This window comes from Planococcus citri, chromosome 4 (assembly GCF_950023065.1).
Source record: "Planococcus citri chromosome 4, ihPlaCitr1.1, whole genome shotgun sequence".
NCBI classification, from domain to species: domain Eukaryota; kingdom Metazoa; phylum Arthropoda; class Insecta; order Hemiptera; family Pseudococcidae; genus Planococcus; species Planococcus citri.
The window spans coordinates 71,445,350-71,470,443 of NC_088680.1; the positions used below are offsets into that span (position 1 = coordinate 71,445,350).

Consider the following 25,094-nt stretch of genomic DNA (forward strand, 5'->3'; position numbering starts at 1 on the left):
GAAGAGTAGATTTTCATTACGAGCGCGTTAATTGACCCTCTCAACCTGGTAACCGAACCGAGCTTTTAAACAAGGCTGATGACTTGGTTTTTTCACCATCTAGCGACAGGCGACTCGACTCGATTTGCAAAATTAACGCGGCGTATATGGTTTTGATAACGAGGTCTTTTTTAATTACCCTACAATACTGTAGTACTAGAGTAAGCGTGAGCATGAGCGATGGTGATGGCGATGGCGACTGTATAGTCGATCGTACTAGAACAGCGAGTAGAGAGGTATAGCTAAAAAGGTGTTTTTGAAATATTGAAACGTCCGAAGGGTTTATTAAATTTTCGAAATATCGCAACCTAACTGCTGTAACGACCTTAATAATGATATTCAAATTTGTACGTTCGCTACTCGCTAGTGCCAATTACAATGAAATATAGCCTTCGTGTATGTACGAATAAGTCTAAGTACTATGTACGTCTACGAAGACGTACGCGTAGTTTTTTAATTACATATATATGTATAAGTGTGTACCGCCGATTGCCGCCCAGTCCACTCGGGAGCCGTTCAAGCTCGACTGTGTCAACTGACATCAGAGTCAGAGGGATCCGTTCGAAGGCAACGTTTACATTTTCCGTAATTCTGTCGCCTCGCGTCATCATTTGCTTTATTTCCTACATGCCATATGATAGAGTCGTTATGAATTGAATCAATGAATCAAACATATAAATTATCAAAATAAGAGCACTAAAACGAATGTAGGAGTCATTATCCGAATAGATGAAACGATAAACGGGGAAGAACAGAAAATGTGTCAGTGAAATGAAATCATAATTTTCTTGGACTTGGGACCCAACAATGAATAACGATAAATAAAAGCACGCGAGTGTGATGAGTTAGAATATGCTTGACCAAATACAGCGGAGAACTTCCATTTTGAGTTCATAGTCGTACAGAAAAATTTTCAGACAATATGGGTCCTCAAAAAAATCTATTTTCGAATATTAAAAAGTGAAATGTGCAATTTTGCCAAAAAAAAACACTACTTTTATGGCAGTTCAGGTAAAAAATTGACTTTTTGACATTTTTGGCAAAAAAAGGAACTTTTGACACGTTGGTCTCCAAAACAGCTCTTGCAGAATGTTCGGCTTTTTTTTATGAAAATTTTGGTGAAAAACAGGATTGTTTTGAATTTTTGCCAGAATACATGACTTTTTGGACAGCGAAGACAAAAATCAATATTTCCTAGATGTTTACGCTAAAAACCCAGAATTCTTGTGGAATTCTGAAAAAAATTGAAAAAAAGGGCTTTTTGACATTTTTGGTCAAAAAAAAAGGACCTTTATGGCAATTGTGGCAAAAACATGGCTTTTAAATGGCAATTGAAAAAAAACTTTTTGGACAAAAATTTGGACTTTTTAATCATTTTGTCAAAAATTATGACTTTTTACAATTTATTTCCATATTGACAAAAAATGAGACATTCTATAAAAATGTTGGCAGAATGTTCTGGAACGACGATTCAGTAAGGGGTAAAGTTTACGTAGTTTGAGGTAGGCATCATGTGATTTGAGAACGATATGGTTTTTGAGAGATAGTTTCTGGTCCAAGTGTACGCCGAGATATCTAACTGTTGAAGTATTCCATGGTACCACAGTGTTATCGATTAAGATTTCTGGAGTCGTTGAGGTTTTGCGAAGTGTGAAGATTTTCGTTTCACTTTTAAGAGGATTTAGCTTGAGTTTCTAGTGTTCAAACCATGGTTCCAATTCATTGATACCAGCTTAAAGTTGATTACGAGCAATTAGAAGATCATTATTTTGGCTGAGTAAACACGTGCTATTTCATTATCAGCCGGTTTAGGAATATCATAGCAGTACATATAAGATGAACAATGTTGGACTCAATACAGCGCCTTGCAGTACACCTTGGCTGATTCCTCGAAGCGAAGATCTTTCATCGTCAATTTGAACATAAAATTTCCTATTTTGAAGGAAGGAAGAAATAATTTTACGTAGAAAGGTGGGTGTTTCAATTGTAACTAATTTGTGAATTAAACCGCAATGCCATACAGAGTCGAAAGCCTTTTTGATGTCTATAAAAGCTGCAGTTGTGAATTGCTTCTTTTCATAGCCGTTGTTAATAAGTTGTACCATTCGATGCAACTGATGAACTGTGCTCATTTTATTACAAAAACCGTAGGAACTTGACAGAGGTGCGCCGCGCTAGTGTCGCCTTGTTTCTGATTGGCTGATGAAAAGTCCCCGAATAAACATTGGAATGTATTGTTGTGAAAATTGAAGGAAAATTGTTGAAAATAGCTGATAACAACGGGACATTTCGTTAGTTCCGGTGTTTTTTACTACAATTTCCTAGAGCGCGACAGTTGTCTTGTCAAATCCCTATACTGAAAAGATGGCAAAATCTGTTCCTTTTTCCGAAAGTCCAAAAGATGTTTACGAATGATTTTTTCAAGAATTTTGGATAGAGAAGAGAGAAGACTGATAGGTCTATAATCATTAGGAGACAAAGAAGGAGATTCTTTTTTGGATAGCACAATTACTTTGGCAATTTTCCAGGTGTTAGGAAAGTAACCAATTTGAAGACAAGTGTTGAAAAGTGTTTTGAAGCTTGTTAGGATATTTGTTGGAAGGTTTTTAAGCATAATGTTACTGATGTTATCTGAGCCTGGTGATTTCCGGATTTTGATTTTTTTGATAATATAGCGAATTTCTTCAACTGAGATTCTACTAAACATTTTGCAAAGATGATAGACTTTACAAATTTTGGAAAAAAGTCTAGATTTCTTGCATTTTTTTTCAAAGAACAGTACCTACTTTTAGGAGATTTACTCGTAGGCAAAAAACCAGAAATTTCTTTATAATTTTGGCAAAAATTGGAGTCATTTTTCCTAAAACAAGTTGGGTGGGATCTAGAACAAAAAAATCACGTTTTTTTTCTCGAAAATGCTCTCAGTCTTTTTGAAGTCATGCATCTTCCTTGCAGAGGGCACCTCCAGAGCTATAAATTTTTTCAGACTGATTTTCAACTCAAAATGAAGGTCTCGCCTGAATTTGAATAAAATCCTCCCATTTTTTTTTTTTTGGATCCATCCCCAATAGGTATGTACCTAAACCTACCCATTTACCGATTACAATGCATTCACTATATGAATGCATTATACGAGTACATTATCAACGTACATTGCTAGATGAAGCGTGCATAAAGATTGCGAATGTGAGTTAGCTTCTCGATGACTCATTTTTTCATTTACGTATGATAAGCTCGTAGGAAACTGCGATGATTCTTTTTTATCAGACAATGAGGAGGCAATGAAATGATGAGCTAGTGTTTCCTAGGAATTCTTATCAATTCAATGTGTGGGAAACTGAGAAACGCGTCTATGATTGTTGAATTTTTTCGTGACAATATTGCGAATGTGATGAAACAAAGAAATGCGTTCAAAGTTGAAAATGTGCACGCTGAAAATACTGAATTGGCTGTACGTTTTTTTGTTTTTGTTGAAAGAGACATACCAAAAAAAAATTTCCCCCTTGAGCCTTTCCCTAATCATGTACTCGTATGAACTATTCGTTCCTAATGGAATTCACAAAACCATGAGGGGTATACTATGAGACCCCAAAATTTCGGTTGAAATGAAATGTAAAAAATGTAAAATATCGTGCGAAATCTCGTTTCATACGTTTTCGAGTAGACCGTTGAATGCGAACATCAACTCATTATTTCAATTTGACCCTTCCAAAGCCCTCGTTGATGTTGCCGTTGGCCCCTCAGATTTCCTGAAAATCGAAAACCTCGCGTAACGTGGATTATTTGGAAGCACTGAAAACGAATATCAATAAATTTTTCAAATTCGACCCCTCCAATTCCGCTATTAGCCCCCAAAAAATTTCCTAGAAATTGAAAAAATACAAAAATTTGCGCTATGCAATCAAACACACCGGAACACAAAATGCTATAAAAGATAGCATAAATACGTGGAAAATTCGCCAAAAACCTTTTTTAAACGATACTCGCAGCATCGCGTCGACGACGAAGGAATGTCGCTGTCGGATGGGGGGGGGGGGCACATTAACCATTAATCTGCGGCTACTGCTGACGACCATCAACAGTGATCAGAGGAGCAATGATTATACTCGTACCGGCAATACCAGACATTTCCATTGGACGATTAATCATCGAGAACGTCACAGCGTCGTCGTCGCGTCGAGTCGCATTCGTGGAAATGAGTCTCGCGCGATCGCGGTCGCTGCTTCGACGACGCAGTTAACGCCTTTGTAATCACACAAGGGGTGAGGAGTACCGTAATTAGTGTGTAATATCAGCACATTACGTAGGTACGTGCCGATATAATGTGCAAAGAGAGGTGGTACATCATGCATCACATGAAGTTGATCAGCACGACCGACGGCGATGTGATGACCGCTGGACCACCCATCCATAATATGCGACTCTATCTCCAAGTCAAAATACGAGTAAGTATTGCAAACCATCGCAATTCGCAACCCTTCGAAAAGCTCGAAAAAAATTGCAAGCTGGGGCACAATTTATACACAAGCCATACGCTGGTTCGTGGTACACGTTCAACACACACACAGAATGTACACACGTGTCAAGGACGTTCGTCAAACCACGAAGACCTCAATGCAGTAGCATGGCAGTGGCAGTGGTGCTGGCGCTGGCGCGACGACCTTGCGGGTAGGTGTCGTTGAATGGCGATCGCGTTCCCAAATTTACCGAAGACGGACGAAGGGTATCGTAGACGAGCTGGACTCGGTTAGGTGGGTGGGCTGTGATCGCGATTACCGTTTTTTCACGTGCTACACCGAACACCGACCGACCACGATATCATTGCTCGTGTCTGTCGTCTGTCGTCCGTCGTGTTGAAAAAAGCCACTCGTCACTCGTCACTCGACCTTACTCAACAGTCGACACAGTTCGACACCCAAAAGACTCGCGAACGCGATCCACGATCCACCAAGCAATGACCAACTGCAGCTCGTAGCTCCTACGAACGACCTCGGAATCGTCAAATTGCGGAAAATGTGCGCTCGGTGAAACATTACACACGTATAATATAGGTATTAGGTACTCGTAGCTGGCGAGTCTATTCTTAAATTTGCCTTCTTGCCTTCCCATATGGATGAGTAGTTGTCTTATATGTACGATGTGTACGACACGAGGCTGGTTCAATTTCAAGGATACTATACGTAGACGTACCTCAGGACTCGCCACCGACCGGAATCGGCAATGCGAGGAGCAGTGCGGAGCTCTCGTACGAGCAGAGTAGATCTATCGACACGACGCGACGTGCTATCCCATTATCTGCGGCGCAATTTTTGCCATTCTCAGCCCCCTGCCTGCCTCTGCGTCCAAGTCTGCGTCTGCTTCCTTTTGTCGTCTCTTTCATATAGGATAATGTACTACAATTTGGCCACGTGCAAACGAATAAAGTACCTACTACACTAACACATCGTATACGTATACATACATCGGTACTCTCTAAATTTAAAGCAGTCAATTTCACTGCTTAGCAGTCACGACATTTTGCCTTTTTAAAGCAGTAGTTTTTTTTACTGCAAAACAGTGAAAAATTACTGAATTGGTCAGTCAAAATGACTTTTTACTGACCAATTCAGTAATTTTTCACTGTTTTGCAGTAAAAAAAAACTACTGCTTTAAAAAGGCAAAATGTCGTGACTGCTAAGCAGTGAAATTGACTGTTTCAATTTTAGAGAGTATCTACTATCTAGTATCTATCTCTGCATGTGATAGAAGACCAGACTTGAGCTCGACGTAGCTCAAGGCAAATACGAACTACCTATTCGTATAAATACACGAGTATACGAAATTATTCGGCGATTTTTCTCTTATTTTTTTTCGTTACCTTCATGTTGAAAGTAAAATACCCTTTGTGTTATGTCAAAATTTCACTCAGAAACAATAAAAATGGAAAATTTCGTGAAAAATCGAAACAAAAAATCATTTTTATTATATCAAGTTTTTTCAACTTTAGGATGAATTGACAAATTTTCATCAAAAATCCCCCTCCTCTCGACTGTAGTTTCATAAATATCTTGCAAAAAACATGACCAATTGGTGAATGCTTTTTTCCTGATTTTTTGATATCCGAAAAAAGGCTAATTGTTGCTCTAATTACCGACGAAAGCCTCGTTGTTTAGCGAAATTGTTTTTCTAAAAGTGTTGAAAAGACGAAACCAAAATCCGCCGCATTGGACCACAATAATACAAATACGGTTTTGAGTGCGTTTTTGAAAATCAAAGGGCCAAAAAATGAAAAAAAAAATGAAAATTTCAACAAATTGACCTATAACGTTGGAACTTGGAATTTTGTTTCGACCCCCCCCCCCCCCCGAATCGACTGGGAACGGTTTCAAAGCATATTGAGCAGTTTTGGAGGCTCCAGCAGATTTTATGAGGGTTGCAATTCCACGAAACTTGGCTAAATAAAATTGAAAAACTGAAATTTCAACACGTTGAGTTGATTGAAAGTGGTTTCAAGCCAAAAATGAAATGTTGCGGAATTAATCAAAAAAAATAGCTGCGTGAGAAATTCGATACCCTACTTCGACAAAAAAGATTTTTTAGCATTTTTCAAAAAAACCGAGTCAAAAATTATGTCCTTATTTTACAAGTTTTGAAAAGCGCAACACACCTTATCAAAATGAGCTACAATTTTGCGAAAAACTGAAATACTTGAACAAAATTTCTTTTTGAGCAATGTTGAAAAATTTTCAAGCTTGAAATTAGGTACCTAACGATTTTAGGATTTTTTTGAAAAAAATTGTCAAGCGAAAAGGGTAAAGTTTCGTGAAAAATCCAAATACTGAGGCGGAAAAAATATTTGAGAAATTTTGAGCCCAAAACTAGTTGTTATTTTTGGTTAAAATTTTTCAAGAAGTTCGCATATTTTGATGAATTTCTCAAGTCCAAAATTGGGAATTTGGGTCATTCCACGTCAATTGGACAAAGAAGTGGTAGGGGGGTCCGGCGGTTTTTTGAAATTTTTCCTGTGGAAAGTCCTTCCGCAGGGATGACTAATGACGCAAATCGCAGCCCTGTAGCCCATTTTCAAAGGCAGCCAGGGGGTGTCAAAGTTTTCAGTGAACCTAAAATATCATCCATTTCATCAGTGGATTACTCGATCACTGCGATACCTACCAAAATGCAACTTTTTTCCATACTTAGGGGTTTTGAAAGGCTTTTTAGTGATATCATAAAAATCAGTGTTGCCACTTTTTATCGTACAAAAAATTAGCTCAAAATGTTTCAAAACGTAGTTTTCATATGTTTCCGATTCTCAAAAATTCTGAAAAAAATATATTATGGATAACTGTTCATTCTGAACAACATATCAAAAAATTGGGATGGTAACTTGTCGCAAAGTCGATTTTAAAAAATTTAAAATTTGTGAAAAAATGCGATTTCTTGATTTAAAACATGAAAAAAAGTTTTGATTGGTAAAGTTGACCCATTTGACCCCTATATTTACGTATCTGTTGAAAAAGTTGAAAAAAACCCTTCACTCGGTGAAATTAACTTATCACAAAAAAATCAAAATTCCAAAAAATTCAAAAAATGAACAAATTTGTATTTTTTTGCTGTAAGTGTGATTTTTCTCAACTTTTTCATGAAATACGTCAGAAAGAGGTCAAAATAAGACAACTGAATAAATTAAAACTTTTTTTGATGCTTGGGATTGAGAATTGAATTTTTTCAAATTTTTGATTTTTTTTTTTTTGATGAGTTAAATGGATGATATTTTAGGTTCACTGAAAACTTTGACACCCCCTGGCTGCCGTTGAAAATGGACTAGAGGGCTGCGATTTGCGCTATTGGTCAATTGGTCATCCCTTCGGAAGGTCTTTCCACAGGAAAAATTTCAAATAAATCGCCGAACCCACCAACCACTTCTTGGTCCAATTGACGTGGAATGACCCCTTTGGGAGATGATTTTCAAAACTTCTGAAAAAGTGTCAAGCGACTTCTCAAAATAGATTAAAATTCGGCGAGTGATTTTAAAATATTGCGACGAAATCATTTTTGAGCGATTTTGAAGAATTTCGAACATAAAATAAAGTTGAAATGTTCGCCTTTTTTTGGGGGAAGTTTCATTGCTTCTTATAGAAAAGGGTTAAAAGTTGACAGAAAAATCAGAAATTTGTGACCAAACTTTTTTGAGCTCATTCATCTTAAAAAGGGGAGTTTTCAAAAAAAATTGCATTTTTCTAAAATTTTGGAAATCCAGACTCACCCAAAATTTCACAATTTTTTTTATGAACTCAACCAGGAGGCATTTGGGAAATTTATGATATTCAGTAAGGAATTACTGATTTTTGTTCACCCCCTCCCCTCCCCTCACCCCTCGTAAATCAAACTAAATGCTCGATTTGATGTAAGAATCACTCGATTCTCTCGGTAAGTTGAAGATTTAGCTGGCTAGGAAAAGAGTCACCTGCGAAGAAATTCGGCCATAATGTCGTGACCGGTGCGACGAACTCGATTTCATTTCTTTTCTGCTTGTCTGTTGTGTAAAATGAGACTCGACAAACCGCTGTCAAATTTTCAAAAGGTATTTGACTCGTTTGAAATACAACGTCGACCTTGGCAATTTTTTTTATCGCGCGAATATTCAATCGCTGAGAAGGGGTGGTGAGGTGCGGTGCGGTGCAGATCATGCAGTGCACAAAAGCGAGAGAAGAAGTACACGCGAGATAGAGAATAGAGTGGATTGGAAGCGAGGAACGAGGAGGCGGTGTAATTTCTATAAATAAAATTCGCGCAGCAGATACGATTTATGGTGAATTTTTTTCATAGGTAGAGGTATGTACGAGTAGTATGTAGTCGTACATACTTGGAGTACCTGAACGAGTGTATGTGTGTGTAGATATTGATGATGGTGGGAGACGCGGGCACGGGGGCGGGCGGCGCGACCGTGTACTTGGCTTCGTAATCGCAATCGAAATACTCGTACTCGCCTCGCGTAATTACTCGTACGTATTACGCAAACGATACTCGTACGTCCGTCCAGCTTTATAATTTCGATGGAGCGTGGAAAAAAGCGGCGGCGGCGGCGGCGGCGGCGGCAGTGGCGAGGTGAGCTCGGAACGGTATATAATTTTTCCGAAAGACGTCCGCGAGGACCGCGACGACGAAGAGACGAGTGCGGTACCGAATTACGAAAACGAAACCGAAACGAATGCTAGGGGGAGGTCGTCGCAGGGGAACAGAATCGGACGGATAATTACAGCAGGACGATACGACGATGTACGTATAATTACACCGACTCGCGAATGCGTGATTGCCATTGCCATTGTCAAGGAGGACGCGAGTACCGCAACCACGGTCGTGTCGTATTTCGCAATGAGCTGAGAATCGACCGAGCCAAGCAAGACGGTCAAAATCTGTATCTGTGGCCAGGTTTTCCAGAGCGAACGGCCAACAACGGTGCGCAGGGCCAGAGATGTTGAGGAATGGACGCTTGGACGCGGTGGACGAGCTGATCTCGCGTCTAGTACCTGCGTCTAGTCTGGGAAAACCCGTGCCCGAGCCAGGTACCGCACCTCGCCCCAGCCTTCCGGCCTTGAAGGTCGCGAACGCGATCGCGATACGTGTAATGGTAATGGCGATGGCGATGGCGATGGTAATTGCCTAGGCTATCTGGTATCGTGTACCAGTACTCGTATCTACGTATATTATGCTGATTGCTGATGCTCTTGCTCATTGCTCGATGCTCCGATGCTCGTCCTATAGGTTTGTGAACTGGTTTCTCCCGTGGTCCATGGTCCATCGTCCATCGTCGTTCATATTCTGCGCCATGGCATGGGCACTGCGCACTCGCGCGCAATCATCTTCTTTCGGCTTCTCATCAGATTGTTACGATATGCGATACATGGAGAGAAGAGTAGCGGTGAGGCGTTGATGACCGCGACCATCGATGACCCGCATTTTTCAGATACGCGATTTTTGTCCTACCACTCGTAGGTATTTTTCCACTGACCAGTTTTGCAGGCAACACGTGTGATTATACGAGTATGCTTGAAAATGTGATCGAGAATCGAATAACTTCAAATTACTCGTAGCTAGTAAGAAGGGCTAATTCGATAAATGTCTTTCAAATGAACGATTTCGATGAGTTTCTTTGAGACCGCAACTTTTTTCCTTAGGTATTAACTAGTTGCAGATTATGCTGCTGTTTTAGTTTTACGTATGATATGTACGGTAGGGTGTATCGAGAAAAAAAATATTGAGGGATTTCAACCAAATTCTGTATAGAGATCTTCGCATTGACTTTCCAGTTTAAAGTGTCCCTGAAAAAATTTGGACTCAGGGGGTGCCCTTGGAGAAGAGACATGGGCCCACAAACGATTTTTTTAAAATCGTTTCAAATTTTCACAGTATAAAAAAATACCTAATCAACAGTGTCCGTAAAATCACCGACTTATACAGCAGGTACATACTCGTAATTTGAGCAAAATCTAAAAAATACATCCTCAAATATCAAAACAATAGCATAAAGTCACGAAAAATTGATCAAACTTGGTCAGAAGCGGATTTTTGCTAAAAAAAATTTGATGACATTGTGATAACGTTTTTGAGTCATTTCTTTCGATTTCGCTCAATTTTTTTTTACAATATATACCCACCCTGTAAGTAATAACCCCGCAATCAGTTTGGTCCCAGCCCCCTCAGGGGGCGGGTGGGGGGCTTCCATTATTTTCACATTGTCTCGAGGTACTCAACTTTGTAGGGGGAGATTAAGCAGATCTGGGGTGCTAGTTACTTCGATCCTTAGCTTCTAGGAAAGGATTCACGAAAGTAATGAATCTCTCTACATGAACAGGACCCTCTGAGTACCATTGGTTCAGTCCGAGAACCTCACGGGGGCCCAACCCTAGATATCGGTTGGGGTTTGAGCCAGAATAAATAAAACTCGTAAATTGGGAATTTACTCCTTGTTATTTCCTCTGGGTGAGTGACCAAGCCACCAATATCATCATAGGACGAATTTGAGTGTTGGGAAACGAATATTAATTACGTAAATAAGAACACAGATCTTCTTCAAGTACATCTAATTATCTCAAATCACGAGAAAAGAACAACATGAAGTTGATATCTCTTGAGAGTAATTATTGGAGAAGGAAAGGGAGGTTGAGAATTACTACAAATTCGTAGCCTATTCTCGGATTGGTATTTTTTGGATAAAAAATTAATAAAGAAAAGATAAATACCTGGGATTGTGTTGAGTTGGGAAGACAATATAATTAATTCCAACCATACTAGGAATTAATTAAAAATTGCTTGTTGTATGGTGATACACTTCCGGAAGTTCCAATACACCTGACTTTATAGAATTAATGATTATAGGGAGTATCACAAGTCAGTGTGAAAAGATTCCCTATCCAATAAAATTGGACACGTAAATAAGAGGCACTTCCGTAAATAGTGACCCCTGAGCTCCATGTACTTGGCTAGTTTCATCCACTGCGTTATAGAACGAATAGAATTAGTAGAATGAATATTCTGACCCCCGAATCCACACTGGTAGCCCCCTAAGCCTCGGAGAGTCTAGGAGAGCTGACCAGGCAGTTCGGCAGTACATTGGATACTGACTGTACAGTGAAACTAGCAACTATGAGCTTAGGGTAAAAATGAGTCTGGACCAAGCAGCAGAGGCAGCGGATGCGCGCGTTTCTAGGCTATGATTGGCTGAATATTATGTCATGAGATCGCGGAAATACCCATGTATTGATAGTATCCGCGAGCTGAATATTCGCGTCAGGTTGGGCAATATAGTAAATGTTTTTTCTCCCAGTTAGGTAGCAGAAAAAGCTGTTTTTTCTCCCTCTACAAATGCCCCGATTTAGGTGACAGATGAACAAGGGAGAAATATGGTACGTAAATCAATAAGAAGCGGGAGAATAGAATTAATAGAATCAATAATCTTCATATTCAGCATCAATAATCTGCGTGCCCAACCTATCAGCTAATCAATAGAATCAATAGAATCAATACTAATCATCCGCGCCCACTGCCCCGAATTATGTAGCATATTTACGTGCTTGTGAAGTGTGTACCGGAAGTAATAGAATTAATAAGGAATCCCTACAACTCAACCAAGATATTCCAGGGATAAAGATAGAAGAAAGATACATGGAAAATTAAACTCAAGAGTAAAAAATACAAAGCAGAAAAAAACATAAAAAGTTACAAAATACAGTAAGTGAAAAATGCAAAAGTAGCTAAAGTAGAGAATAAAAAATAACAACAATATTTACAGTATGAAAAAATGAAAAAAGAATATCAGGTATTTTCGTAAATAAAAATTGAAACTTGAAAATACAATAGAAAAATATGAACTGGAAATATTCAAATGTATGTAAAAATTCATTTCCATGTATGAGAATAAAATTGTAAAAACTCATTATTAATTGTAACATTTTTTTTATTTAGGAGTACCAATGGGAAGAATACATACCGCATTGAAATCGTGCAGAGTCAACTTACATGAATGCAGAATCAGTGAAGAAGGTAGGTCTAAATTATTTACTGTATAATAATCTAGCTTCTTGGTATGTCGACTGAAAGCCACTATGATATGTGGTAGGCTATCATAAATTGAATTCTGATGATGAATTAATCGAACTAATATAATATTTTCGGCTTGTTTTCCCTGGTACTCGTGTATGGTGTTTACAGGAAATCCTCTGCTGGCTAGTATTTGCTTTTCGTTTTGCGTAAATACTAGGTAATGAGAATCAATAGAATAAGGCAAATTATTGACGTTTTTCAACGTATGTAGGTTCATTTCGTCGTATACTTGTGAAGTAGACAGCATTCCGTGTTGATAAAATTCCGATAATAATGCTGTGGTGGTAAGAGTGCACCGAAATGAAATGTTCAAAAATTCTATTTCCGCAATTAAATACTCAGGAATGCAGGAAAAATGGATTGATGGTATAGGCGAGCGATTGATGTACTGTATTTGATGTCTGTCTCCGACTAAAATTACTTCTGAAGCTCGAGCTTTCTCTACTGCAAATATAATTTGGCCAAAGTGAATTAAGAAAGCTTCATCAATAAATATTCGAGAGTAGCGAGATGTATTTTGGCTCATCAAATAAGAATCAATAGTTCGGTAGTTTCGTCGTAGAGTAATTTCATTGATTGAAAGTCCATTTTTCTCATTAAAACGCCTGCGAAAATTCTCTGCACTGTCTTTCGTTGGGAATAAAACCAAATCACCATTATTTTGAATATTGTTCAAAATGTATGTAGTTTTACCGCAACCTGGAACGCCTTGAACTAATTTGAAGCGAGGAATTAAAAGATGTTGAAGATTGATATTTTTGCACGCAAAGAATAAATCATAATCGCTGAGGATTCGTGTATCTTGCGTAACTACCAACTTGTTAGAATTAATTTCGAACGAATTAGAATCAATATCTGAAAATTTGAGTAAATTAATTCCATCACAGGCGTATTTGTAATTACTATGTCGAGGTGTTTGAGTAAATTTTTTAGAATTGATATCGTAGATTCCCAAGTCAAATTTAGGTAGAGTTAATTTTTCTGAGTTTTCGCATCTATAATGAATAATGCTGGCATTCCACAGTGCTGAAACAGAATTTTGGTACCAAATGTTGATTTGCTCATTTGCCGCATAGAATACATATGAATAAGTATTTTCTTGTAAATCAGCCATTCCTTCAAAATTGATAGAAATAATAGAATAAATAGAAATAATAAATCAGGTTCGAACTAAAAGGTTGTACTCGTTGTAAATGAACAAATGACTAGAAAATAGAAATAATATACATATTCTTTGGAATAATAAATAAAAAATAAATCTTGTCGCCGGGAAAAATAAAAAGAAAAAAGTGAAAAAATAATACTAGCTTTTGATTGGCTTGAAAATTGAGCTATTTTTTCGTTTTTATGACGTAACCAGCGTTATCAATCACCGAACTGTATTTATCTATTTTATAAAAAATGATAATTGCGAAAATATCGATAGAATCAATAATACATGGTAATTAATACAAATCATTAACGTCGTTTTTCAGCTCTTCTAAAGCTCGGAGAGTTCGGTCGCTTGAGGTATGGTTTTCGTAGTCGCTTATCAGCTAGATATGGAATCAATCCCAGCAAGATTTCGAGATGGAAACTCTGCGGTAGTACTGGAAGATCATTTTCGGTTGGACCCTGTTTATCGATTATTGTCTCAATTTCATGAAGGTAGATGATTCGTCGTGTATTACTGAATAATACAGCCTTGTATCGGAGCCAAGCGCGAAAATCTTTGCAAAGCTGGTCATTTTCCTTAGTAAGTATAGGTGGTAAAAGTATGATTTTTGATACGTGCGTATTCTTAATAAAACATATCAGCTGCTTCGCATCTTCAATAATATCATCCAGCTTACGTTTGTCGGCAATGTCACGATGTCCAATTGATAGTATGATATACTTCGGCAGCACAATGACAAATTTGCGCAAGTTCGATTGTAAATCTTTAATTGAGATTGAACGATTGATGAACAAATTGTTAGGCAGCTGATTGATAAGGTCAATGTTTCCTGCTACAGCATCGTCGACTATGCCATTAATGATTCCATCGCCAATTAACCAATGACTTTGTAGAAAATAAACAGGTTCGGGTCGTCGATCTGAACGCTTGAGTTTTCCAGCCACTAAATAGAAGTAAAATTGTGGCTCATGACAGTAATTTGCCATATCGCGCGGAATTTGTCTATCTAAATAGAAAGGCAGTTCCGCTACTAAAGAGTGAAATGTGGCTGTTGTCACAATACCATTTTGAGGAATGCGCAGCTTCGAAAATACACCATATGTTGGTTTATGATAATATGTAATAGGCTGGTTCGGTCTTATATCAATTCTGTTGATTTTTAATCGTGCATTCTCTCTGTTTACAGGTATAATTGGAGCTGGAACAGGCGCTGCTTCGTGTACGTGTGCTGGAGCCGATGGCTGGAGTACTGGATGAAAGACTTCTTCGAAGTTGATATCTGATGTAGTCGATGAAGCTGAAGAAATCGAGTATTGATCGCATTGACGTGGAGGTACATATCCAGATGTTGAGGGCTGAAGGTCGGAATTTTCGGCGACAAAGCTTTCTAATGCTGCACGTAATTTTTCAACTGTAATCGTATGTTTAGCAGACGTACCGGAATCAGATGGCAGCGGCGAATCGATTTTGGCTGGAACAGCAGCTTTTTCATCATCAGAGCTCGATTCGGACAGATTCATCTCAGGAATGGCGATCGCTGGCATCGACGCAGGAGCGGAGGTTTGTAACGTTTTGATCAGCTTATCTTTTTCTCGAATTTCTTCGGTTAATGCTGCATTTTGTTGTAGAAGCTGTCGAAGTTCTGAAGCGAGCTGAGAATTACGTTCGTGCTGAGTATTCATCGCGATATTCATCTCAGTGAGCTGAGCTCTGGTAGCGTTATTGATGATGAGACGAATGCTTTCGGCGATTGGTGATTTTTGAACGACGATTTCACGTAGCGCTTTGATATCAATATTCGCGACGCACTTTTTGAACGGACAAGGTATTTTTCGCTCTTTAAGAGTTTTTGTTTTAATCATAAAGCACTTCAAGTGCACCAAATGGTTACACTCCTTACCAGTGATTAATACCGCAGGTCCAGTGGCACCGGACGGAGGAACAGCGAGCGAACCGTCACAGAAAGGGCAGACAGCTATCGAGAGCTCACAAGTATGATCAATTTCCGCGTTGGCCATAGCACTGGCAAATTAATTAGAATTAATAATTATGATTATAGAATGAATAACTGGAAAATCGAATAAATAAACGGCCTGAGTAACGAACGAACTGAACTAAGACATACAATCCTTACGAAGAATAAATTACTTATGAAGACAGAATCAGTACTTGCGTAAATTCCTGGTGCAAAAAATGGCCTAAAAGGCTGACGATGGAAGGGATTATCTCGCAAATATCTTGTTAAATGTTGGGTAAAGGGAGTAGAAAGCTATCTGCGATAGCTGTAGATTATCGCTAGATGTCTGGCAAATTCTATATTTAATCCCTTATCTATTGTAGACAGCATTGTTAGAATAAGTGCATTTTAGAAGATATATTTGTTGATAATTTCTGTCTGTATGCTATTTTTATCCTTGAATAAATAGAATCAATAGAATCAATATCGTGTATTAGTAAATTTTCTTTTTGACGAATTATTTTCCGCAAATTCCACCTTTTCAGCAAATAGAACAAGTTAAACTCTGTCAGGATAGGTAAAATGTACTCGTGGACATTCTCAAAGCAAAATGAACAATCTCCGAGTTGGTAATTAATGATATCAACGTTGTATGATGTTAAAATAAAGTCGAAATATAATATTTACGCGTTCACGATGAAATAATAATAAATAATAACTGAAACTTCTTTGAAGAGATGAAATCAGGGAACTATGTGTACAAAATGGCTAAATAGAATTAATGGCAATCATTCCCAGTATTATTATTCAAACGACGTATCGTAATATCACCATTCTCTTGAACATATTAAATGATAATTATTTACAGGTTAAGAACTCAAGTAGAATCTTCTCTTTCGAAATGATACGATATAAGGAATTACTCTTAGAGACATACATTTCTAGATATGTTGATTTCACATCGTAAGTAATTGAATTAATTGAAGCTGTAATTGAACAAATGAAACAATAATGTTCATGCCATTTTTTTTTTTATTTTTATCTTCGGCACAACAAAAGGAACATAACTCACAGCTATTCAAATTGCAATAATAACAGAATCAATATAACATAGAACAAGTAGAAATAATATTTGAATAGGTAATTCAAAACTCAAAAATCAACGAACTTAGAATTAATAGAACTAATATAAACTGGTAATTTCGTAAATACCTGTCAGTAAGAAAAATGCGACTAAAAATCCAAATTAATAGAAATAATACACGAAGACATGTAAAAAGAATAAAGGTGATATCGAAAATCGAATGCTCAGCCGAATCGCCATGTCTTCATTTCAAACTTAGAAATAGAAAAAATAGAAAAAATAACAAAATTCACAAATTCAAACAACGAAAAAACAGAAAACAAAAGATTTACGCAAATGACGGGTATAGAATTAATCGAAGTAACGCAACATATGAGCCAAACGGTAAATGATATCGAAGTGTACGAACGGATGCGCATATGTGATGCCGGCGAGGTCAGCATGGTAAGGCTGGACGCGATCTACTGTTTCTTCCAAAAATTGCAAATAGGTAACGCGGGATCTGTCTAATTGAGGCAAAATTCCTCGCTGCCATTCGCGATAAGATCGACGAGTCTCCGCATCTGGTCGTCGGTCAGCAATGATTATCGGGAGGATGAGAATTCGCTCCACGCGCTGGTCTAACAAAAATTGAATCAGCGCTGACGTGTTTATTCTGGCCGTGTGCTCGGACTCAAGCGTTAGGTCGTGTCCTCCCATGGCCACTACGCAGAATCGAGGTACGTTACGAGCGTGCTGTTGGATGTTATGGCGAAGTCGTTTGGCCGAAAGAAAACTTCCTGCGAAGCGGCTACGGTCCCAGCGACTTTTCAACGTTGGATCTCGTCTCAGCGGTTCTCTCGCAACACCGTGAGCAAGGCCGTCGCCAATCACCCACCACCCGTTCAGGAAAATATGGGTGGTTGGACGGCGGTCGTCCGGTGACCAGCTCGTATAAACTGAAGAATACATCTGCTGGCTATGCAGAGTATACTCGTGACGAAGCTCGCGCTGAATCTGCGGATTGAAAGTGTAGCCAGACTGGTTCAAAATAGCCATAATATTTCCACGTCGATGTGGAAATACAGCGCTCTGGACGCCACCATCGTAGACGCGTATTTCGCGCCTCGTTCTAAAGTCTTCGTACGGGGCATCTTCATCATCTAGCAGCGGTTGGCCTCGAGGTTGATGGTCATTGCGCTGTTCGGTCGCATTCCGCATAACGTGGTTTACCAAGACGTTATTGGAGTTGTAAAATGAAGAGAAAACGTTACGTGTACTAGGCCGGAAAGGCTCACGAAATCGCGATGGTCCGGCAACGTTTCCTACTTCTCCCAGTTCTGGCGCTACTAAAACTGGTCCAGAATTCGATGGGTGAGGCTCCTCGAGGTTTATATCGTCGAGATTAGGAGCAGATGGAGCTGGAGCACTGACCGCAGTTGGAACCGACTCTGGAATTACACCATCTTGAGCATCTCGCTCTTGGTCCATACGGCGTTGCATCTCTCGTTCTTCTGGAGAATAAATAGAATTAATTAGAAACAATTGATCAAAATCACGATTAGGTAAAGTAATTTTAGAGTTTGAGATGCGTAAATTTGCAATAGAATTAATAGAATTACCGTTTGGTTGAACAAATCCTTCTGCAAACGCTCGATCAATTGGTTCATTAAGGTCGTTGCGCTCATCGACGTCTTGACAATCGTTGGCTCCGTTATCGTTATTTGCGCAATTATCTGGAGCTCGATCTTCTTGATTTTCGGCGGCATGAATAATTTCATTTCCAGCAGCCTGATTATCGTGATTTATCATCTGATGCTGCGCATCACCGATGTCGTCGTCGTCATCGTTATCTCGACGGTTGAGATCGTCTTCGAAATCTGGGATTATAAAGCACGTATCGGTTATAAAATTACTCCATCTTGGAATATATCGATGTGGGCTGTAATCAATATAATTACCTTGGTAATCCTGCGCTGGTCGCCTAAGTCGAGTAATTTCACGTTCTAAATCTGCGATTCTTCCGGTCATAATTTCATTCTGCGCTACCGCATCACGAAGCGAATCATTTAATGCATTGATGCGCTCACGCTGGAAATCAATGGTGTCGCTGAGATTTGCGATTCTTTGCCGGTGTCCAGAGTTGGTGCAAATATTGTCAGGCGTCTCGTATCGGAAAATAACACTGTGATAGTGTTGTCGAATCAAAACCGCGCCGCAACTTCGATGTTGACATTTTGCGGGGAGATAGCGGTAATTACCGGCGGGCGTACGCTGCTCAGTTAAGCTTTTAACGCACTCGCGATGATAAGTATGTGGACAGGTTTCATTTCGTACAGTTTCTTGTCCTGCCACGAACTCCTCCCCGCAGTACTGGCATACCGGAACACGATACCTTTCCATTGGCCTAGAGGACAGAAAAGAATCAGTGTCAGATGAGTTATCGCTGGAATCTTCGATACTTATAGATTGGATAAAATCCGTTGGAAAATCTAATCGAGAAAAGTTAGGTTCGTATACACGTATATCATCCATATAGAAAGTATTACACAGCGAATCAAAAGTATTTTCCCATAGCCCTTCCTTAAATCTGGCTCGATCAAATTCGCGCTGTCTTAAGAAAGATGAATTTTCTGGCTTCTTGAATGAGTATTGATTGCCATTCCATGTGATAAATTTATGAATATTCATATCGATAATAGAATTAATAGAAGTAATAGAATAAATGGAAATAATCAATACCTTTTTTACGAAAATCGTAGCGAACAAACGAACAAATCTCAGCACAACAACCAATGATATAGCAGAACGAATAAACTGGAGAAATAGCAGTGCGTAAGTACAAGTTTCACGAGTGAAATAGAAATAATATGAATAAATAGCTGGTCAATTTACCTTTCCGCAGATTTCGGTTCAATAATCGTCGAACAAATTAATATCTTCGTCAATTGAAACAATTAATCACAGCAACTAGGTTCGATGCTAAATGAACAAAATAGAATGAATAGAATTAATCGTTCGTCTGGATTTTTGGTTGAAATAGAATTAATGTATCGTACCAGTAACAAAATGAAGCTGGATCATATCGTGAATAAATTCTTGAACAATTCGGTTCACCAATCAACGAAAATCTGCGATGAAACACTCAGATTAATAAATTGACGATTAAAACAGCAATGTACTTAGGCTAGCTATCTAAAACACACGTACAGAACCGAAGTAAATGTTGAATTTTGATTTACTCTTTCCCAAATTTGAAAGATTACTTCAAATAGAAAAAATAGCACGTGAAAATTTCGTAATTATCTTCAATTTGAATTAATTATTAAAACAATGGCTGTCTAGGTAGCCTGAAGCACGTGGTGATATGGTAGGTACGAATGTTCGTGTGTTTTACAGCAGAATCGGTGAACGATGCAAATTATAAATGATTAAATCAACACTTGTACTTACAATTCAATAGAATAAATTATTCTCCAGGTATTGCGACGTATTTTTCGCGTTGAACACACGAGATGGCGAATAAATGGCTGGAATTTTTCAAACTAGTTTAAATAATCGAACAAATATGAAAAAATAGAGTAAACGAACCAAGAAAATACAGCATTGCGTAAATCTTACCGATTATAGAAATAATAAGAACGAAATTAAACTTTGAAAGAATAGAAAAAATTTCACCACGTTAGAGATGTACGCACTAAACACAAAGAGAAGCAAAAGTCGAATGATGAAATGGTAGGTTCGATGCGTATGCTTTGGCTGTCGTTGCTATTTCGAGGAATCAAGATAAGGATCATTTGTACTCGAAGCCTGATTTCTTATCGCAACCCCCTACCCTCTGTACGTATAATATCGGTCTGCGACCGTCTATTTTCATATACTAAGCAAAGATTTGCTTGTCGATGATGGTTAGGCGTAGCTTGGTTCGTGGATAAAAATAGAAGAAATATTTACAAGGTCGTATTTTTGATGATTTTATTTGATAGATTAAAATAGAAATAATACACGATTAATGAAATGAAAATAAAATTACATTTCTTCGTCTGGAAAATTACGCAATATGTACATGATGAATAAATTGAACAAATATCAATCAACCGGAAATTGCGCAAATATCGGTCGAATTCATAGTTGGTTAGCTTCTTCTAAAGATTGAGTGAATTTTACGATGCGGTATGCCATTTCAGCGTAGATCAGCGGGTTTGAATAATAGTTTCCAGCTCCATCTTTGTAGAAAGGATCAGCTCTATCTGAAATTTCTTCTAGGCTAGTCGCATATTTTAAAATTGGTGGGTCCATCGCGATTAAATCGGTACGAAGCCATTTTCGAAACTTTCCCCGGAGCGAATGATCTGGCAGAATATTTGAATTAATATTTGGTAAAATTAAAATGTCTTCGACGCCTTGATCCAATAGAAAAGCAATCAGCTCCTTTGTGTTATAGCAACATTTATTGAACGTTTCTTTCAGTATGTCATGGCAGCCGATAGATAGGATGATTCTTTTTGGAACTAGGATTTTATGATGCTTGATATTATGCATCAAACGCTTCGCTGAAATATTCGTACCGGACACCTTTGAATTATCCCACATCTTTATAACCCTTTTTTCTTCTTTGACAGCATATCGTGCAATTGCATGCGCGATGCCGTCGCCAATCAGCCACCAGCCGTTAATGAAACAATGCATAATGTGCATACCGTCGTACCTGCTTAATGAAATGTAGCGGCTTATGTAGAAATGCTGCTGAGCGTACGTGTAGTGGTCTTGATAATCTGGCGGCATAATTGGACCGTAATCGCAATTTTCGCTGACCAATTTGTCTTCTAAATTATCCCATGTAATTGGGAGGAAAACATCTTGATAGCTGCCATCAAAGCGACGAATTCTGATGATATTTTCGGCTTTATTTACGTAGCGAAGCGGATAACAGTTGTCCAATGGGTACATTTTTCCAGAAATAGAAATAATAGAAAAAATAGAAATAATAGAATAAATTAAAATTTTCTTCTTTGAAAGTATATTTACAAAGTTCTGCAGCAATGAGTAAATATTTACGAATCAGTAGAATGAATAGAATGAATAGCAGTAGAATCAATATTTATTTATATTGGGACGTTCGTGAGCAAGAGATGTTAGCTGAAGTCGGTTGAAAAATATAATAAACAGCTTTTGAAATGAAACTTGCGAGGTAGGTAGAAAAATAATCAACATATTAGGACCGGAGGGTCGGAGGGCATTTGCGACCAATCAGGAAGCTCGGATAACAACTCAACGAATTTCATTCGCTGCTCATGGTCGAGCAGGTTTAGAATCAAAGAATTAACGTGTTTAAAACGCCTTCTACCTGTCCGCGGCCCGTCTTCAGGTGCGTCAGTACCTTCGTCGTAATTGATATTTTCGCGCTTGCGCATATTATATCGCAAATTAGCTTGCTGTTGAATATTTTCGCGAGATTTTTCATCTGGAACTACCTGAGATAAAACAGCATCAAATTGTTTGGAATCATAATCATTATTTTTCTTACGAAACCGCTTACGAATCTGAGTAAATTGATCTAATTTTTCCTCATCGTTCATTTCGCTGAATTTGTGAGTTTTCTTCTTTGGTGGAGCTTCTAGCTCTTTAATAAAGTTTTCCAGCAAATCTCGATGCTCAGCAAATTGCTTCATTCTTTTCTGTAAGGAGCGATCATCATATTTGGAGCGCAATTTTGGTTCTTCGCGTAGCTGCTTAAGATGATGTAGGTTGAGATAGGTCGTAATTTGACGTACGTTGATAAGCCTCTTATCAGTCTTGTCAGCAATTTTTTGAACTTCGTAACAATTTTTCCCCGCGTGAGCCACCACTACATATGGCCCAAACCTTTTTGGAAAAAGTTTAGCTGAAGCTCCTTTATCTGCCGATGACAGTCTGTGATTGATTATCATGATAAGTTCACCTGGCTTAAATATTCGCGGGTCACCAAAACGCTTATTATGTTTCTGCTCCCGGGATTGAAAATCTAGCTCACGCTGCTCCTTAATATATCTGATAAGAGCTTGATGATTCGTAAGTTTATCAGCTGCTGCGATGTCAAATTCAGTAGTATATACAGCTTTACGAGCGAGTCTATCAGCGGTGAAGTTGCCAAAATCAGTCTCTCGCGCATAAACATGAGTAAGTTCGAATAAATCAAATTGAGATTTTAGCTGGATGATTTCTTTAAATATTTCTTGATGATGAACTGGCTTCTTTGCAGAGTTTTTCCAGTCGTTATCAGTCCATTTAGAAAAAGTATCATTGACAGCTGATGTTAGATATCGGGAATCAGAAATTACGTGTAATCGAGTAATTCCTTGCTTAATAGCAATTTTCATTGCGGTAAGTAGAGCGATAGCCTCAGCTAAGTTATTAGTAGGTGTATAATCTTCGTGGTTGATTCTTTCGGAAACATTTTGTTTACCTTCAGGATGCCAGCAGATGCCAATTCCAGCGATAGCGTCATCTGAACCGTTGTTAGCGCAAGCGCCGTCGATTGATACCCAAACAACGTTATCAACAGAAGTGTAAACATTGTTGAGTAGGTCAAGTTTCGAGTTCATTAAATCTTCGCTAGTGATAGATGGTAAATCTTGACGTTCTTTCTTCTCCAGTAATTTGCGTAAATGATATTTGGCATTGAATGTTACTCTTCCAGTAGGAAGGTCGGTTTCAAATTCTGCAATTTGCCATACTTCGTCTGGAGGAACGTTGACATCATTCGGAGTATTATTAATTTCTTCTTCAATTTCCTTGACGTAAGTACTCCATCCATGGTGTGAATACGCACCATCTGCATTGACATTCATTTTAATCCGTAAACGGTCTCCAATAATGCGCATAGTTCTCTCAACCAAGTTTGATTGAGGATTGTGCGCTGTTGAGTGTCCAATCGCTATCTTGTATTTCTTCAATAATTTACGCCAAATCTTGTTGGTAAATTGTGTAGCGTTATCTGTGATTATTTTACGAATTTTATACTTTTTTGAATGAATCTCTTTAATTACAGCCTCCATAGCGCTGGCACCAGTTTGCTGAAGAATATCTTGAAGTGGTGATAACCAGACCTTTCCGGACAATACATCTTTCGATACCAAAAGATATTTCGGCTGATTGGAATAATTTGAAATCGGTCCAAGAATGTCTACCGAGATTACATCAGCAAGTCAGTATGAATTAGTATATCCAAATTCGAGTGGTTTCTTTTCTGAATAAGTTTTATTTGCTTTACAGTGCAAACACTCGCTGGTGATAAAACGAATAAAATGCTTTGCATTGGATGAGTAGTACATACGACGGAAAATAGCTTCAAGCTTGTTAGCTCCAACGTGGCCGTAAGTCTCATGAAGAAATAGAATCATGTCTTTGAAGATTTCGTCAGGCAGCACTGGAACACGGCTCTCATCTGGGTAATTGAAAATTAATGTTTCTTTGTTATCAATTACTTCAATTGAATAACGTTTAGCTAGGTTATTTTTAATTTGTACTCCTCTCGCGTCTAAAACTTCATCTGATGTTTTTAATCGACGAAAAATATCTGCACATTTTGGATCACGTTTCTGAAATAAACTGAGACGATTGATATAATCCAATAAATGAGAACGAATGCGCAGTGAGAGGTCATTTTCTTCGGTAATAAAATTTGAACAATTTGCACTATTGATCGTAAGTTCAGGAGCCTGCATTCCGAACCATTTCTTGTGTCTTCTTCGTAGGTCGTAAATCAAATTGTAGCAATTAAACAGCGTAATCCATCCAGCGGCTTTTCTGTGAACCTCTGCGATGGTTTCAAATTTATGCACAATTGAAAGTAGATCACTACGAACATGAATTGTTCTGCCATGGAGCCATAGTTGAAGTTTTTTGATGCTTTTGGCCAAGGTATACATTTCTCGTTCAATTAAAGTATACTTCTTTTGATGCGGCTTAAAACTATGGCTGGTAAATAGAATAATTTCGTCTTGTCCTTCGTAGTTCTGATACAAAACAGCATTCATAGCATCATTAGATGTGTATGTATCTAGGTACAGGTCTATCTTGTCTCGAGCTGGAACTAATTCGAAGTCTTTCGTATATTCTTGCTTCAATTTCTCGATAGCTGCATCTTGCCTAGGCCCCCATTCAAAGGGTACATTATCGCAAGTTAACTCGTACAAAGGTGCAATAATTTGTTGATATTGAGGAATAAATCTTCGATATAATCCGGTCAAGCCAATCAGCTCAAGAATCTCGATTTTATTCTTGAGAACAAATTTTCCACGCTTCGTATGCTTTGA

The 25,094-nt window shown here is 38.3% G+C and overlaps 2 protein-coding genes across 4 annotated transcripts in view; both read right to left on the bottom strand.

Annotated features, from left to right (window-relative positions):
* The window catches only part of foxo (forkhead box, sub-group O), a 100,176-nt gene that overhangs the window by 34,679 nt on the left and 40,403 nt on the right, over positions 1 to 25,094 (bottom strand). The gene's annotated exons all lie outside the window — the stretch shown is intronic.
* LOC135845704 (uncharacterized) lies at positions 16,749 to 21,989 on the bottom strand. 3 transcript variants are annotated; one of them, XM_065364485.1, is made up of 7 exons: positions 20,251 to 21,987; positions 19,857 to 19,928; positions 19,693 to 19,779; positions 19,540 to 19,614; positions 18,759 to 19,204; positions 18,420 to 18,677; positions 16,749 to 18,311 (listed from the first exon to the last, which is right to left on the bottom strand). In XM_065364485.1, the coding sequence occupies exons 5-7, from the start codon at positions 19,198 to 19,200 to the stop codon at positions 17,170 to 17,172; spliced, it is 1,842 nt and encodes a 613-aa protein (XP_065220557.1). In that variant the 5' UTR covers positions 19,201 to 19,204; positions 19,540 to 19,614; positions 19,693 to 19,779; positions 19,857 to 19,928; positions 20,251 to 21,987; the 3' UTR covers positions 16,749 to 17,169. The 3 variants fall into 3 exon arrangements, with proteins under 3 accessions (XP_065220557.1, XP_065220556.1, XP_065220558.1); XM_065364484.1 differs by having other exon boundaries at positions 19,857 to 21,987; XM_065364486.1 differs by having other exon boundaries at positions 16,749 to 18,308; positions 19,693 to 21,989.

Excerpts from the sequence above, each read along its gene's own strand:
- LOC135845704 (XM_065364485.1), bottom strand. The coding sequence starts at position 19,200 with ATGGAAAGGTATCGTGTTCCGGTATGCCAGTACTGCGGGGAGGAGTTC. Across the intron at positions 18,678-18,758 it reads ACCAGCGCAGGATTACCAAG|ATTTCGAAGACGATCTCAAC; the intron begins GTAATTATATTG and ends TTATAATCCCAG. Across the intron at positions 18,312-18,419 it reads AGGATTTGTTCAACCAAACG|AAGAACGAGAGATGCAACGC; the intron begins GTAATTCTATTA and ends TTTATTCTCCAG.